Source organism: Ranitomeya variabilis, chromosome 5 (genome assembly GCF_051348905.1).
Source record: "Ranitomeya variabilis isolate aRanVar5 chromosome 5, aRanVar5.hap1, whole genome shotgun sequence".
In the NCBI taxonomy this organism is placed as follows: domain Eukaryota; kingdom Metazoa; phylum Chordata; class Amphibia; order Anura; family Dendrobatidae; genus Ranitomeya; species Ranitomeya variabilis.
In genome coordinates, this window is record NC_135236.1 from 394,537,982 (window position 1) to 394,551,652 (window position 13,671).

General features: G+C 44.9%; 1 protein-coding gene across 2 annotated transcripts in view; it reads right to left on the minus strand.

The window, feature by feature from the left end:
* The window catches only part of IFRD1 (interferon related developmental regulator 1), a 32,441-nt gene that overhangs the window by 4,829 nt on the left and 13,941 nt on the right, over positions 1 to 13,671 (minus strand). For both annotated transcript variants that reach the window (XM_077265058.1, XM_077265057.1), the window contains exons 2-10: positions 12,181 to 12,285; positions 12,024 to 12,105; positions 9,581 to 9,705; positions 9,334 to 9,491; positions 8,679 to 8,729; positions 8,412 to 8,575; positions 7,671 to 7,779; positions 433 to 567; positions 227 to 355 (exon numbers count right to left, since the gene is read on the minus strand). In XM_077265058.1, the coding sequence (XP_077121173.1) occupies positions 227 to 355; positions 433 to 567; positions 7,671 to 7,779; positions 8,412 to 8,575; positions 8,679 to 8,729; positions 9,334 to 9,491; positions 9,581 to 9,705; positions 12,024 to 12,105; positions 12,181 to 12,285 (1,058 nt within the window). The remainder of the gene's footprint in view (positions 1 to 226; positions 356 to 432; positions 568 to 7,670; positions 7,780 to 8,411; positions 8,576 to 8,678; positions 8,730 to 9,333; positions 9,492 to 9,580; positions 9,706 to 12,023; positions 12,106 to 12,180; positions 12,286 to 13,671) is intronic.

Below are 13,671 nucleotides of genomic sequence, written 5' to 3' on the forward strand. Positions count from 1 at the left end.
GTTTTGCACCTGGCCCATTCCCAAGAATCTTGACTGCACACTGAGGATTCACAAATCGGCAGCCAGACTTTCAAAACCTCCAAAAAATATTCTAAAGTGACAATTTGAAGCGTTAAAATTTCCCTTTCCCTGTATGTAGGAGAAGATAGGTGCTTGGAAGCCTCAGACAAGTGGGCATTCCCTTTGAAGGAACTATGATCTAAAACTGCTCATCTCCTAAACTCACCATAAGATGAAACTGCATGCCAGAGCCAAAAAGTTCCTTGAAGACGCCATACGTGAGCCTCTTCACCCAGCAGTCAATGTGCATGCGTTCTCTCCCAAAGCGAATCATCTCAGACTGGAATTCTCCATCCTATGCACAATAAGATAACTGCTGACAATGGAACAGAAGTGGGAAGACCTTGTGTGACGTTCATCGCCATTACTTACCTCTACTGCTTTAAGGACATCTCGAAAAACTGATCGCTGTTTCCTCCTATCTACTTTGGCTCTGTGTTTGTTGCAGTCGGTGGCCAAAGCTTTCAATGTTTCAGTTAAAGGTTCAAGTTCTTCATAATAAAAGTCCTAAAGTTAAAAGTGGAAGTTAAATTACATATATGTTTTAACACTGAATACTACAACTTTAAGAACATGTACACTTCTACAATCTTGTTGGCATCTAATATAATTGATAAAAGTATGCATACTTTGTAAAAATGCTTAAGTACAAACATATTCCTGCTCACCCAGACTGTAGTTGCCAGCAATCCTTAGCACAGATAAAAACCACTGCTGCTTAAAATAGTAAGAAGCAGCATATGAGAAGGAGAAATGCAGCAGTTTCCAGATAAATAGGCAAAAACATTAGCCCAAAATAGAGTAAATCGGAAATCCCAGTGTTCCAAAACTAAGAACAAACCCTACACGTTTCAGACGAAAATCTAGTCCTTACTCATGGATTTTTTTATCAATGTGTAATCCACACGTTTTAGTCTGAACCAAGTAGGACTTGATTTTAACAATTTTGTACTAGCGGGATTGCCTATATTAAAATAAAGTTTTTTGCATATTTTATATGGATGCACCTATTTAAAAATAAGACCCTTGTTACTAGCAACCATGTCTTTCAAAAGTGCTACTACCATTCATGGACACCTGTGTGAAGAAAAAAAAAAAAAAAGTTGGGCACAGGGAAAAAGTCTGCTCAACACAGCTCCCCTTTAGCTTCTCCCCTCCCAGCTCAGCTGGCTTAACAGGGCTCTTCCTATACAATCATTTCATTAACCCCTTCACGACATATGACGTATATTTATATCATGTGTCATTTCTTTGACTTTGCATCTTTTCCAACACACCGGCTGATTTAATCAGCCATCATGTGCCTTTGACAGCCATGGGTGCAGCGGTGCTCTGCCCATGGCTGGTAACCAGTTAGATCATGATCTTTGACAGTGGGATTTAATAGGTGCCGATAGGGGCACGCATTAATCAACACTCCCATTGGTGCGCTAAAGACATGATCTTGGGGCGTAGACGGGTTTACATAACAATGCCTACAGGAAATATACATCTTGGTACAGTGTTAGCCAGTGGATAGAGAAATATTTAGAATTGAGAGTCCTCAGTAGTTGATACCTTTTAATGGCTAACTGAAAAGATGGTAGCAAATTACAAGCTTTCGAGACTACTCAGGTCTCTTCATCAGGCGTAGACTAAAAGAAATAACTTTCTGTTTTTCCAAGACCAGCAGCATCTCCATTTATCGGGATCTGGGGCTAGGTGAATTATTAGTTACCGATACCATTTTGGGGTAGATACGATGTTTTGATTATTATTACATTTTATTGCAATGTTGTAGCAACCAAAAAAGCAATTCTGGCATTTTGAATTTCTCATTACACTGAACCTATGGGATTAATTTATATTTTGATAGATTTGGTATCGCTGCGTTCACAAACGCCCAATGTATATTTTTCATATTATTGTTTTATTTTGAATGGGGCAAAAGGGGGTGATTTGAACTTTTATTTTCTCCAGTCACCTTCCACGACAGCAGTATCGGAGGATGTCTCCCCGCCCTAATAGGGGACAGGAAACAGAGGTTAAATACCGCTCCCCTTCCTGCAACCACCAGTGTTTTTCCTGTCCCCTATGGGGCATGAAGAGGTTCTCTGATAGTGCTGCCGTGGCCAGCAATCGGGAGCGCTGTTACTTTGAAGCCGGGCAGTCGAGGTCAGGGGCTCCGCTCTCCTCCTCCTTTAGACTGCTCTCATCTCCGTGTCCACCGCACGACTTGGGACCTTCACCCGCCCTACCTGCGCCTTTTTCGGGAGGCAAAGCAGGGCGGTGTAGTGAACTTCCGGTTTCCTCGGCACCATACGCTGCAGCTCCTGCCCGCGCCAGCCGGCACCCTGCCCCTAGGACATCCAGCGGCAGCCATGACGGGCGTCTCTAACCCCCCCACGGACCCTAACGAGGAGGAGGAGCACCACCATATTCGCTGGGAGCCTCGGTAAAGTATTTATTCCTGGCTGGGGAAGCCTCCAGGTAATACCTTCTGTCTGTGACCCTTTATCTGGACCACTGACCATATGGACGGCGACAAACCTACATTCTGCTCCTGCGGAGCCCAGCGTGCACCCCCCTACTGTAAGTAGTGGGATGATGTCCCTTGCTGTCCATTTAAATTTAAGTCCGCCTTTCTCTCTCGTTTTAGGGAGACAAGGTTCCTGCCCCTAGGAAAGATAAGATGCCCAGCCGCAAGTGTGCTGCATGTGTGTCCAAGCTTCCTTCCGCATATAAAAAAGCTCTGTCAACCATGCACAGACGAAGTTCTGCATAGTGAACAGCCCTCACTCATGGACAGCATCAGAACCCTCAGACAAGAGGTTCAGTCCTCCATGGCGGCCTTTTCTCAGACCCCAACACCGCAGCCTCCCCCTCCTAAGAAAAGGAAGATGGCCCCGGCAGTTTCTGACTGACTCAGGCAAGATACATACCTCGGGTTGAGAGGACATTTGGGAGAATGAGGGTTCTACTTCTGCTCCCAAATCTGACAATAAAAAAATCTCTTCTCCTCCGAGGATATGGAAGAGTTAGTTTCCATGGTGGGGGGGGCACCATGGGGGTAGAAGAGGAGGTAGAGGGCCATTCTGTACAGGATGACGTTTGGGGGGTTTGAAACCTAAGACTGAAGGAATTCCCCATACACGAAAATATCAAAAACCTTATCCTCCATGAGTGGGGCCTACCGGAAAAGGGGTTAAATGTCCCATCGGAGTTTAAGAATCGGGTCCCCCTTGAGGGAGACTGTTCTCCATTAGAAATGCCCAAAGTAGATGTACAAGTGTCAAGGGTAACCAAAAAAAAACAGCACTACCCTTTGAAGATTCCTCTCAGCTGAAAGATCCCATGGATCGGAAAACAGAGCTTATTGAGGAAATCTTGGGACACTTCAACTAATTTACTGAGATCTAACGTGGCCTCAACATGTATAGCCATATCCTTGTTTCTCTGGCTGCGTACCTTAGAGAATCACCTTGTACAAGGTACGTCTAGGGAAGAGATTCTTAATTCACTGCTTCAGAAGGCGACTGGATTCCTCGCGGACGCCTCCGCAGAATCAGTACAAGTAGCTGCTAGATCCGCTGTCCTCACTAGTTCGGCTAGAAGGGCCTTGTGGCTTAAATCCTGGGGAGGCGATATTACCTCAAAGTCCAAGCTGTGTAGTATTTCCTTCCAAGGTCATTATGTATTTGGGCCAGTCCTGGATGAAATCTTGGACAAAGCCTCAGATAAAAAGAAAGTCCTTCCGGAACAAAAGAACCCTAGGAAGCGGTTTTATTGTTCCCCCCCGTTACCAAGCTCCCCAGCAGAATTACAGGGGTAAAGGAAAATCAGGACGGTAGAGCTACCCCAAGGGAGGGAAAACCAGAAATATCCTGGTCCCCCAACCTCAGCAGACCTCTGAGAAGCAATGACTGCTCTCCGGTCGGAGGTCGACTCTCGGGTTTCCTCGCCCAATGGCAGTCGATCACCACGGATTAGTGGGTCCTGCGTACCATACGGGAGGGCCTAAGATTAGAATTCGAGAGTCCTCCCCCTCACCGTCTAACCATCACTTCTCTACAGTCTCCAGGACTTCGGGAATCTCTGATGCCGGATATTCTAAGCCTGCTTCAAGCAGAGGTGATTTCCCATGTACCACATCGGGAAATAGGTGGTCACTATTCCCACCTTTTTCTGGTGAAAAAACCCTCTGGAAAACACCGTAGTCATCATAAACCTGAAACCTCTAAATCAGGTAATAAAATACTGAAGATTCAAAATGGAATCGATCAGATCAGCAATCCCGCTGATTGGGTAATGGCGACGTTGGAGCTGAGGGACGCATACTACCATGTGCCAATACATCCAGACCACAGAGGTTCCTCAGGTTCACAATTCCCCAAAACAAGCGGGTCAGCCATTACCAATTCAATGTCCTTCCTTTCGGAGTCTCGTCTGCTCCACGAGTCTTCACCAAGATCATGTCAGAAGCGGTAATCTTTATCCGACAACAGGGGGTCTGTGTCATCCCATACTTGGACGACTTTCTCATCATCGCCCCATCCGCTTCGCGCCTCAATCAGGACGTGACGAAGGTCCTCGATATCCTAAGGTTACTCGGGTGGATTCCGAATTTGGCAAAATCAGATCTCTGGCCATCTCCACGCAAGAAATTCCTAGGAGTTCTTCTGGACTCTGAGAAGAGGATGTCCTTTCTACCCAAGGACCGTCGGATCGATCTTGTCCACATGATCTCCAGGTTCAGAAGCTAAAAAACTCCGACTCTAAGAGACTGTGTCAATCCTGGGTTCATTAACATGCATCCAGGCAGTCTCCTGGCCCAAGCCCATACGCATCCAGGCAGTCTCCTGGCCCAAGCCCATACGAGAATTCTTCAATCTCACATCCTGACGTATTCAAGAGGACACCAGATGGCTTTAACCAGGAAGACTCCCCTTCCCACTCGTGTGAGATCCTCCCTCTCATGGTGGCTGAACTCCCAAAACCTACATCGGGGAGTCAGCTGGGTTCAAACTCCTCTCAGAGTACTCACAACAGACGCAAGCCAGAGAGGTTGGGGCGCCGTGATCGAAGGCTCCCACTTTCAGGGGTTGTGGCCCCCAGATGTAAGACACAGCTCCTCAAATCTGAGGGAATTGAAAGCAGTGGAGGAGGTGCTAAGAAACGCATCGGTCCTCATTCAAGGTCACCATGTACGGGTGATGTCCGACAACATGACCACTGTGGCCTATCTCCGGCACCAAGGGGGCACAGGACACTCAAGCCTAAAGTTAACTGCTGGAAGGATTTTTTCCTGGGCGGAGAACCACCTTCTGCCCATCTCCGCAGTACATATAAAGGGATTGGACAATTCTCAGGCGGATTACCTCAGCAGGAGGGACTTCTATCCAGGAGAGTGGTCTCTAAACCAGGATGTATTCCTATCCTTGGTCTGGAGGTGGGGAACTCCCGATGTGGACCTGTTTGCCAACAATCGGAATACAAAATCAAACACCTTCTCCCTGACCTCCACAAACGAGGCGCAGGGACTGGACGCTTTCTCCCACCCCTGGGAGTTTGCCCTGGCATATGCCTTCCCGCCAATCCCATTGCTACTCAGAACACTACAGAAGATCCGGATAGATCAAGTTACAACGATTCTGGTAGCCCCATTGTGGCCAGGGAGAAGCTGGTTCAGCGCATTAACAGGCATGTGTCTAGAAGGCCCGATTCTGCTTCCCCAAAGACGTGACCTTCTTCAACAGGGTCCCCTACTTCATCCGGACCTACACAAGCTGAAGCTGGCAGCCTGGTTACTGAAGCCGAGATCCTGAAAGCCAGAGGACTCACAGGAAGTGATTGAAACCCTGCAAAAGAGTAGGAAGCCAATAACTAACGCCATTTATGGCAAAATATGGAAAAAATTCTCATCATGGTGTTCCCCGAACAAACCAGATCCATTCAACCCAAATATTGCACAGATCCTTCAATTCCTCCAGAAGGGCTTGGAACTGGGGCTTTCACCTAGTACCCTAAAGGTTCAGATGTCAGCTCTTGGGTCTTTCTTCGACCAAGATCTAGCAAACAACCGGTGGATCAAACGATTCATAACATCTGCAACTAGAATCCGTCCGAGACTTCACGTCCACACCCCTCCTTGGGACTTGAACCTTGTTTTAAAAGGTCTGACCGGTGACCCCTTTGAACCCCTTTCAGCCTCCAGCTTAAAAATCCTGACCCTTAAAACAGTCTTCCTGGTAGCTATCACTACCGCCAGGCGTATAGGAGAACTACAGGCCTTGTCAGTCCAGGAGCCATTCCTGACCATAACCATGGATAGTACAATCCTCAAATTAGACCCTTCCTTTATGCCTAAGGTAGTTTCAGACTTCCACAGAAATCAGGACATCATTTTACCCTCATTCTGTCCAAATCCCTCTAATCCAAAAGAAGAGGCCTTTCACACCCTGGACGTCCGCAGATTGGTCCTGTTCTACCTTCAACAGACAGAAAGTTGGAGGTTGGACCAAAACCTGTTCGTCCAGTGGTCAGGATGAAATAAGGGCAAGAAAGCAGCCAAAAGCACGATCGCTAAAGAAATTAGCAGTTGGTATCACTCCGATACTGCTGTCGTGGAAGGTGAATGGAGAAAATAGAATTAGACTTACCGGTAATTCGGTTTCTAGGAACCTTCCACGACAGCACTAATTTCCCTCCCTATCTGATTTATTTATTAGATGATTCCTGCACTTAAGTGGTAACTATACATGCTACTGTGTCCAGAAAAAACACTGGTGGTTGCAGGAAGGGGTATTTAACCTCTGTTTCCTGTCCCCTATTAGGGTGGGGAGACATCCTCAGATATTGCTGTTGTGGAAGGTTCCTAGAAACCGAATTACCGGTAAGTCTAATTCTATTTTTTATTGTTAAAACTTTTTTTCTTGCTACAATAGTCTGCTTAGGAGACTCGAACCAGCGGTCATTTGATTGCTTGTGCTACACATAGCAGGGCTTCAGCTGCTAGGAATGCTCATCTGCTATGAACGTTGGCCACAGGGCGGCACTCACAGAAGATCGGCAATGACAACAATGAGGTTCTTCTGCAAACCCCCAGTTGTCATGCCAACCCATCGACACCCTGCCATCATGTGACGGGGCGGGTTACTGACGCATTTCCAACACAAGCATGTTAAATGACGCTGTCAGATTGACAGCGGTATTTAACATTTTAATAGCCGCAGGTGAATCATGATTTCACCCGTGGCCGTTAGGGGCACATGAAAGCTGATTAAATCAGCTGTCATGTGCAGGGGGGAAAAAAATGTGGGGTTAGCAATGGAGCCCACATCAAAGGAAGGGAAGCGATCTATGACTTAGACATGGATGTCATGTTGTGAAGGGGTTAAGTCAATTTATATATGAAAGATAAGAGTCATTGTCCATAAAACTAAGCAGGATGGCAAGTCTCCTATAAAGCTAAATGTAACATCGCACCAACAGGATTCAATAAAAGTACAATCAACTGATAAGCTGTCCATTTCATCACGTCCGGCTTAGTAACTGAGGACCGTAGTACATGAATGACTATCTAGAGGCACGATCAGCACAAGAGTAGAAATATGTGAACATTACGCACTTACCGCATTGGCTTCTCGTGCAAATTCAAACAAGAGAGCGAGCGTCTCCCCTGCTGCAATCCTCATGTTCACATCATCACATGACAACAGGCGCGGAAGTTTACACAGATGTCTATAAAAGAGGAAAAAAAATATAGATGTAGAATCTGGTATACCAAAATTACACGGTCTCAAAACATTATGAACTACTAGGCTTATATCCATGCAAAACAAGTGTCAGACTGGATGGGAGGACTAGCAGCTGCACAATGTACACCCCACTGGTGCCAGTAATAACCACTAACTGGTCCAGAAGTGGGCATGGGCTAGTGTGAGCAGCAGCTTGCTTCAATGACAAGGAGATACTCCCTCTACACAAGTTAATTATGTAGGGGAATCCAACTAGAAATTATTTAGTGACATGTCTGAGGAAGTAAGATACATTGCCAGGCTTGCTCATCAGTCCACACTCCTGTCCTGGCAGAAAGGATGAGTCCCAGACAGCAGGAATAGACAGGCACTGATGGTTATATGTTGGCAACTTAGTTGGCTGCTCATGCAACTTCATATTCGTGCAAAAAAAAAAAAAAATGATCAGTGAAGAACTAAAGTCAAGAAATGGGTTATCCTAAAGAGACAACATTTTGAAAAATTGTGTGTCACTTCTTGACCACTTTAGAATACTGCCATAAGTAGCTATGGTGGTGAGGCCAGGATGTAACCAATTACATAAGAATCAGTGGATGGTGTAAATAGCTTGCTTACATGTCAATTTTTTTCTTCACCTCGCTGCTATGACATATGGTCAGCAGGAGAGCCCACGAAAGCAGCGCCTGGATGTGGAGTGCAGAGGCATTGTCGGATCCCCCTTCTGAGTGGTACTGCTTGGTGAACAGATTCTCCATGCACTCCATTGTCAAGTACAAATCCTGAAAGATTTTTTTTATTAATTAGGACTTACAGTTTGGGGCTTGCATATATTAAATAGAAAGGGTAGTAACAGCAAGATTAAATTCAGAAATTCAGTCTTACCTCAATGTCATCCGTGGCAATGAAGCAGCAGAGACCCAAATAACCGGCACACTAAAATAACAAAAATGTACATTTACCAACAAATCAAACTTTGACTTGTGCTTTCAATCTTCTCACTTACAAATATCACCCAAAACCTGTAACCTTTATGCAAACCCTTGCACAGACCGCTGCTTTAGTGCCAACATTGACACCATCAGGTGTGAACTCCATTAGGGTAGGTGCACAAGTTCATTTGGCGCAGAAATTTTGTTGCAGATTTTTCCCCCACTTAGTATGGGTGAAATCAGGAGAAAAAACAAAATTGACATGCAGGGAGATTTAAATCTGCAAGTCACAAATAAGCAACGTGTGCATGACACTGCAGGATTCTCATTCACTTCACTAGCACCTGGAAAACTTCTGACCTTTAATAGCTCTTGTTTGTTATCAGATTTACCTTCCTAATCCAAACATTTCTGCCTGACAAGGTTTCCAGTTGCCTCTGCAGATGTCAAATCCGAGTTTATTCTGTTCATTCATTTACATGTCAAAATCTATCACTTACGGCAGCTGAGACGGAGCCTTGCACAAGACCAGCAGTGAGGTGACAGTACTTGGTTGTCCTGCACCTATACAAGTCCATAAGACGCAGCTGACCAGATGCAATACTCACAGCCTGGCGAGCCGGCATGCTGGCACTCCGGTCACAGATGATGCTTTTTAAGACAGGAGCTAAGGTTTTGAAGACTTCTTCGCTTTCCACTCCGGAGCCAAGCTGGCAGCACAGGAGGCAGGCGAGGGCTGCAGCCACACGCTGCTCTTCACCTTTACCTAGATAAATGTTCGCAGTCATTTAAAGACTGAAAAACGGCATCTCCTGGGAAATCACTCAGAGCATAAGCCTTAACTGGATTACGTACCCTTCTTCAAGCAACGTTCAATACTATCTGTGAGCGTTATCCTTCTTTCTAGGATGAAGTCGTAGAGGATCTTCGATGACAGCCCACTCTTCAGTCCTTCAAGGGCAGCTTGTCTAGTCTTCGCACTGCAGGCCAGAGAGAAAATCGCCATATGGTTACAGAAATTATTGTTCTTACTTAAAAGGTTTCAGTCAAAAATCCAACATGGGAATGAAATTACAAGGGTCGTCAGAACAAAAAGACTCCAGTCTTAAGCTTTTCGTGTACAGCAGCTTCATAGATTGGGTCCTTCCTCTTTCCATTAGGAAGGTTTTATTTTTATGCATTTCGGATTACAAAGCCTTTCTACAATTTTGGTTCATTACAAACACTGCAGTTTGGCTTTTACAGGCTTTGCTTCTCTGCATATTCTACATAATGTGGTCTGTGTATGAAAGCTGAGAGGAGCTCAGAAAAAGACAGATAAGGGTTACAAACTTTCTTTGTAGGCTGTTAAAGGGAACCTGTCACCCCCCCAGGCGTTTGTAACTAAAAGCCACCTTGCGCAGCACTAATGCTGCATTCTGACAAGGTGGCTCTTTTAGTTCTTGTTCCTACCACTGCTGAAAGAATCGTTTATTAAATTTGTCCCTCACTCCTTGAAATCGTCCGGGAGGCAGGTCTTTCCCCCCTAACACAGACGCACCACAGCCATCAGTTACTTCCTCATGTTTACAGTGCACCGCCTCCTCAGCGTTTTTGAATTTTCCCGGCGCCTGCACTGTGATATTAGGCCTTGGGCATGCGCAGTTAGCGCTGCCCATCCACTGACATCACTTGATGTCTTTCTTATTGCAGCTGCGTGGACGCGCGGCCCGAGATCGCGCTCCGCAGTGTGAATATCTCATCATCAAGTGATGATATCTCACACAAAGCACTGACGAGGGGCTGTATCCTGAGACTGCAAATTGGCTTTTATCCAAAGTCAGGTAACAAAGCTCTTAAAGGTCAATTGACTTAAGGTACCTTCACACGAAACGACATTATAACGATATCGCTAGCAATCCGTGACGTTGCAGCGTCCTCGCTAGCGATATCGTTTCGTTTGACACGCAGCAGCGATCAGGATCCTGCTGTGATGTCGCTGGTCGCTGAATAAAGTCCAGAACTTTATTTGGTCGTCCGATCGCTGTGTATCGTTGTGTTTGAAAGCAAAAGCAACGATACCAGCGATATTTTACACTGGTAACCAGGGTAAACATCGGGTTACTAAGCGCAGGGCCGCGCTTAGTTACCCGATGTTTACCCTGGTTACTAGCGTAAAATGTAAAAAAAACAAACAGCACATACTCACATTGCGTCCCCTGCAGTCTGCTTCCTCCTCTGACTCAGCGCCGCAAAGTGAAAGTGAAAGCAGCACAGCGGTGACGTCACCGCTCTGCTCTCACTGTACGGCGCTCAGTCAGTCAGGAAGTGGACGCAGGGGGACGTGAATGTAAGTATGTGCTGTTTGTTTTTTTTAGATTTTACGCTGGTAACCAGGGTAAACATCGGGTTACTAAGCGCGGCCCTGCGCTTAGTTACCCGATGCTTACCCTGGTTACCAGGGGACCTCGGCATAGTTGATCGCTGGAGAGCGGTCTGTGTGACAGCTCTCCAGCGACCAAACAGCGACGCTGCAGCGATCGACATCGTTGTCGCTATCGCTGCAGCGTCGCTTCGTGTGAAGGTACCTTTAGGCCAAGTCCATCGTTTTAATTTAGTGGTTAAGGAAAATTTAGAATTTTACATTAAAAAATTTAAAAGATTGCGACGCAATTTTCTGAAACCTGGAGCTTTTGTTTTTCCATGCATGGAGGGCTAATTTTTCGAGTACTGATATTTCTAACAATATTTTTTTTTTAGTACATAAAACGTGGATTGTTTTTCATTTTATTTTTTGGAGGAAATGTTGCAACTGAAAAACAGAAATTCTAGAGTTCATTTATTTTATTGTTCAGAGGAAAGTTTAAATAATTTTTTTACTTTGATGCTACAATGCCAATTAATGTTATAAACTTTAGGCCTTTATCTCTGAAGAGTGAAAGGGCAATTTAAACTCTTGATTTTTCTAGGGGATTTGAACCTGCCAGCCCTTTGATCACTTATACTAGAATACCACAGTGGCCTTGAGCATCACAACTACAATGGCAGTTATAGGGGACCTTCAGCATGGTAACACTGGCTTGCCATGAGTGATGCTGTCCATTTTTAAATGATTTAATGACCATTCAAATGGTTAAATTGCAGTAAGTGGAGCAAGCGCCAGTTGCTGCAGTTCTGGACAGATCTTGGCTGTATATCAGTGAGAATCTTCCTGGTATGGAAGAGGTTCAGCTCCCGAGCCGGCTTCATACAACTCTTAGCGACCCATGACAAACGTGCATAGGTTGTTTGGAAGTTAAAATGTACATTGAGCACCTACCTTTTATCCATTGTAAGCTCTATTAATCCCTTCAATTTGAATTCAAAGTCTTCCTGAGCAGCTTCTTCATCAACCTCAGCTCCTACAAGAAGAAAACAAACTTACAGTACACTCCTAAATAAAGAGCACAGAGGAGATGGGTAAGAAAAACACTTACCATCCTCGGCAAAGCTGGCAACATCACTATAGCTACTGCAGTGACTCATGGTTTCAACTGAGGAATCGTCGTCACTAAATGGTTGGATGTTTTTCTGACGGCCACCTAAAAAGCAGTGATCATAAGTGAGACTTCTTCAAATAAAATGCTAAATTACTTATTTTAACCAAATATAATTCTCTGCTCATTTAACACTCAGATCTCTATATCAGGAAACAAAGCAGTACCAGACCAATGACATCTACAGATACCTGCTGTATGTGTGCATGATAGGTAGGCAGTGCTGGACTGGGATGCCAAGGGCCCATAGTAACAGTCTGGTGGCCCACTGTTCAGCTACATGCAAATATATTGCCCTCACTCACAAATTTGCCTATATTTCTATGTAAAATAAGTGAGGTAGTTTGCTAAATGAATGTTTAGATTATGCCCTTGTCTATTCTTAGTGAAACATGTATTATGCCAACTACTTCTCATAAGAGACATGGAGAGCCCATCCCTGCATGGGGCCCACCAGAGGATCCTTCTGTAGGCCTGTCCAAGCCTTTGGGTATTATGTCCCTGTGCTATTCTAAACATCAATTCCTACATCACTCACCGCTGCATCGGTAGGAGAGTAGACAAGAGCACGTTAAAAAAAGTGTATAATCTATTTTATTTAGGGTAATACTTTCTTATTTTTACACAGGTAAGCCAGTATATTTTTTTGGAAAAGAAAACTTTCACATTTTCTTCACCACTTAAACAGTATGCAAATCAAGTTGCCATGTAATTTTTACTGCACACTGAACAGTAAAAAATAACCAAAAATATAATTGTGAAATTGCATTCATTTTTCCCTCACTTTTACTGCACTCAGAATTATTTCCAGTTTTTCACCACATTTGGTAACTGAATGGCTAAACAAGAATAAGTAAAGCATACATATGAACCCCAGCATGCTCCTTCACGTGTTACTCTTTAATTCTAGCAGGAGAGACATTTTCTAGAGCCAGGACAAACAAGGCTGGGTCACAGAACAGGCTGACATGGCTTACTGGAGCTGATAACGCATTTATCAGGTATTTACACAGCACATTAGAATGGAAAGTTAAATATCCACAGATGTGCAAGTGTCAGGTCATTTCAGAAAAGGAGAAAGCCTGTACAAGGGGTGGGCCGAAATACAACTTCATTTCCATCCTATACCCCCATTCAATTCCCTAATCTAAACTACTTAATATTCTTCCTTAACTACACTTAGGGTACTGTCACACAGTGGCACTTTGGTCGCTACGACGGTACGATCCGTGATGTTCCAGCGATATCCATACGATATCGCTGTGTCTGACACGCAGCAGCGATCAGGGACCCTGCTGAGAATCGTACGTCGTAGCAGATCGTTTGGAACTTTCTTTCGTCGCTGGATCTCCCGCTGTCATCGTTGGATCGGTGTGTGTGACACCGATCCAACGATGCGTTCGCTTGTAACCAGGGTAAACATCGGGTTAC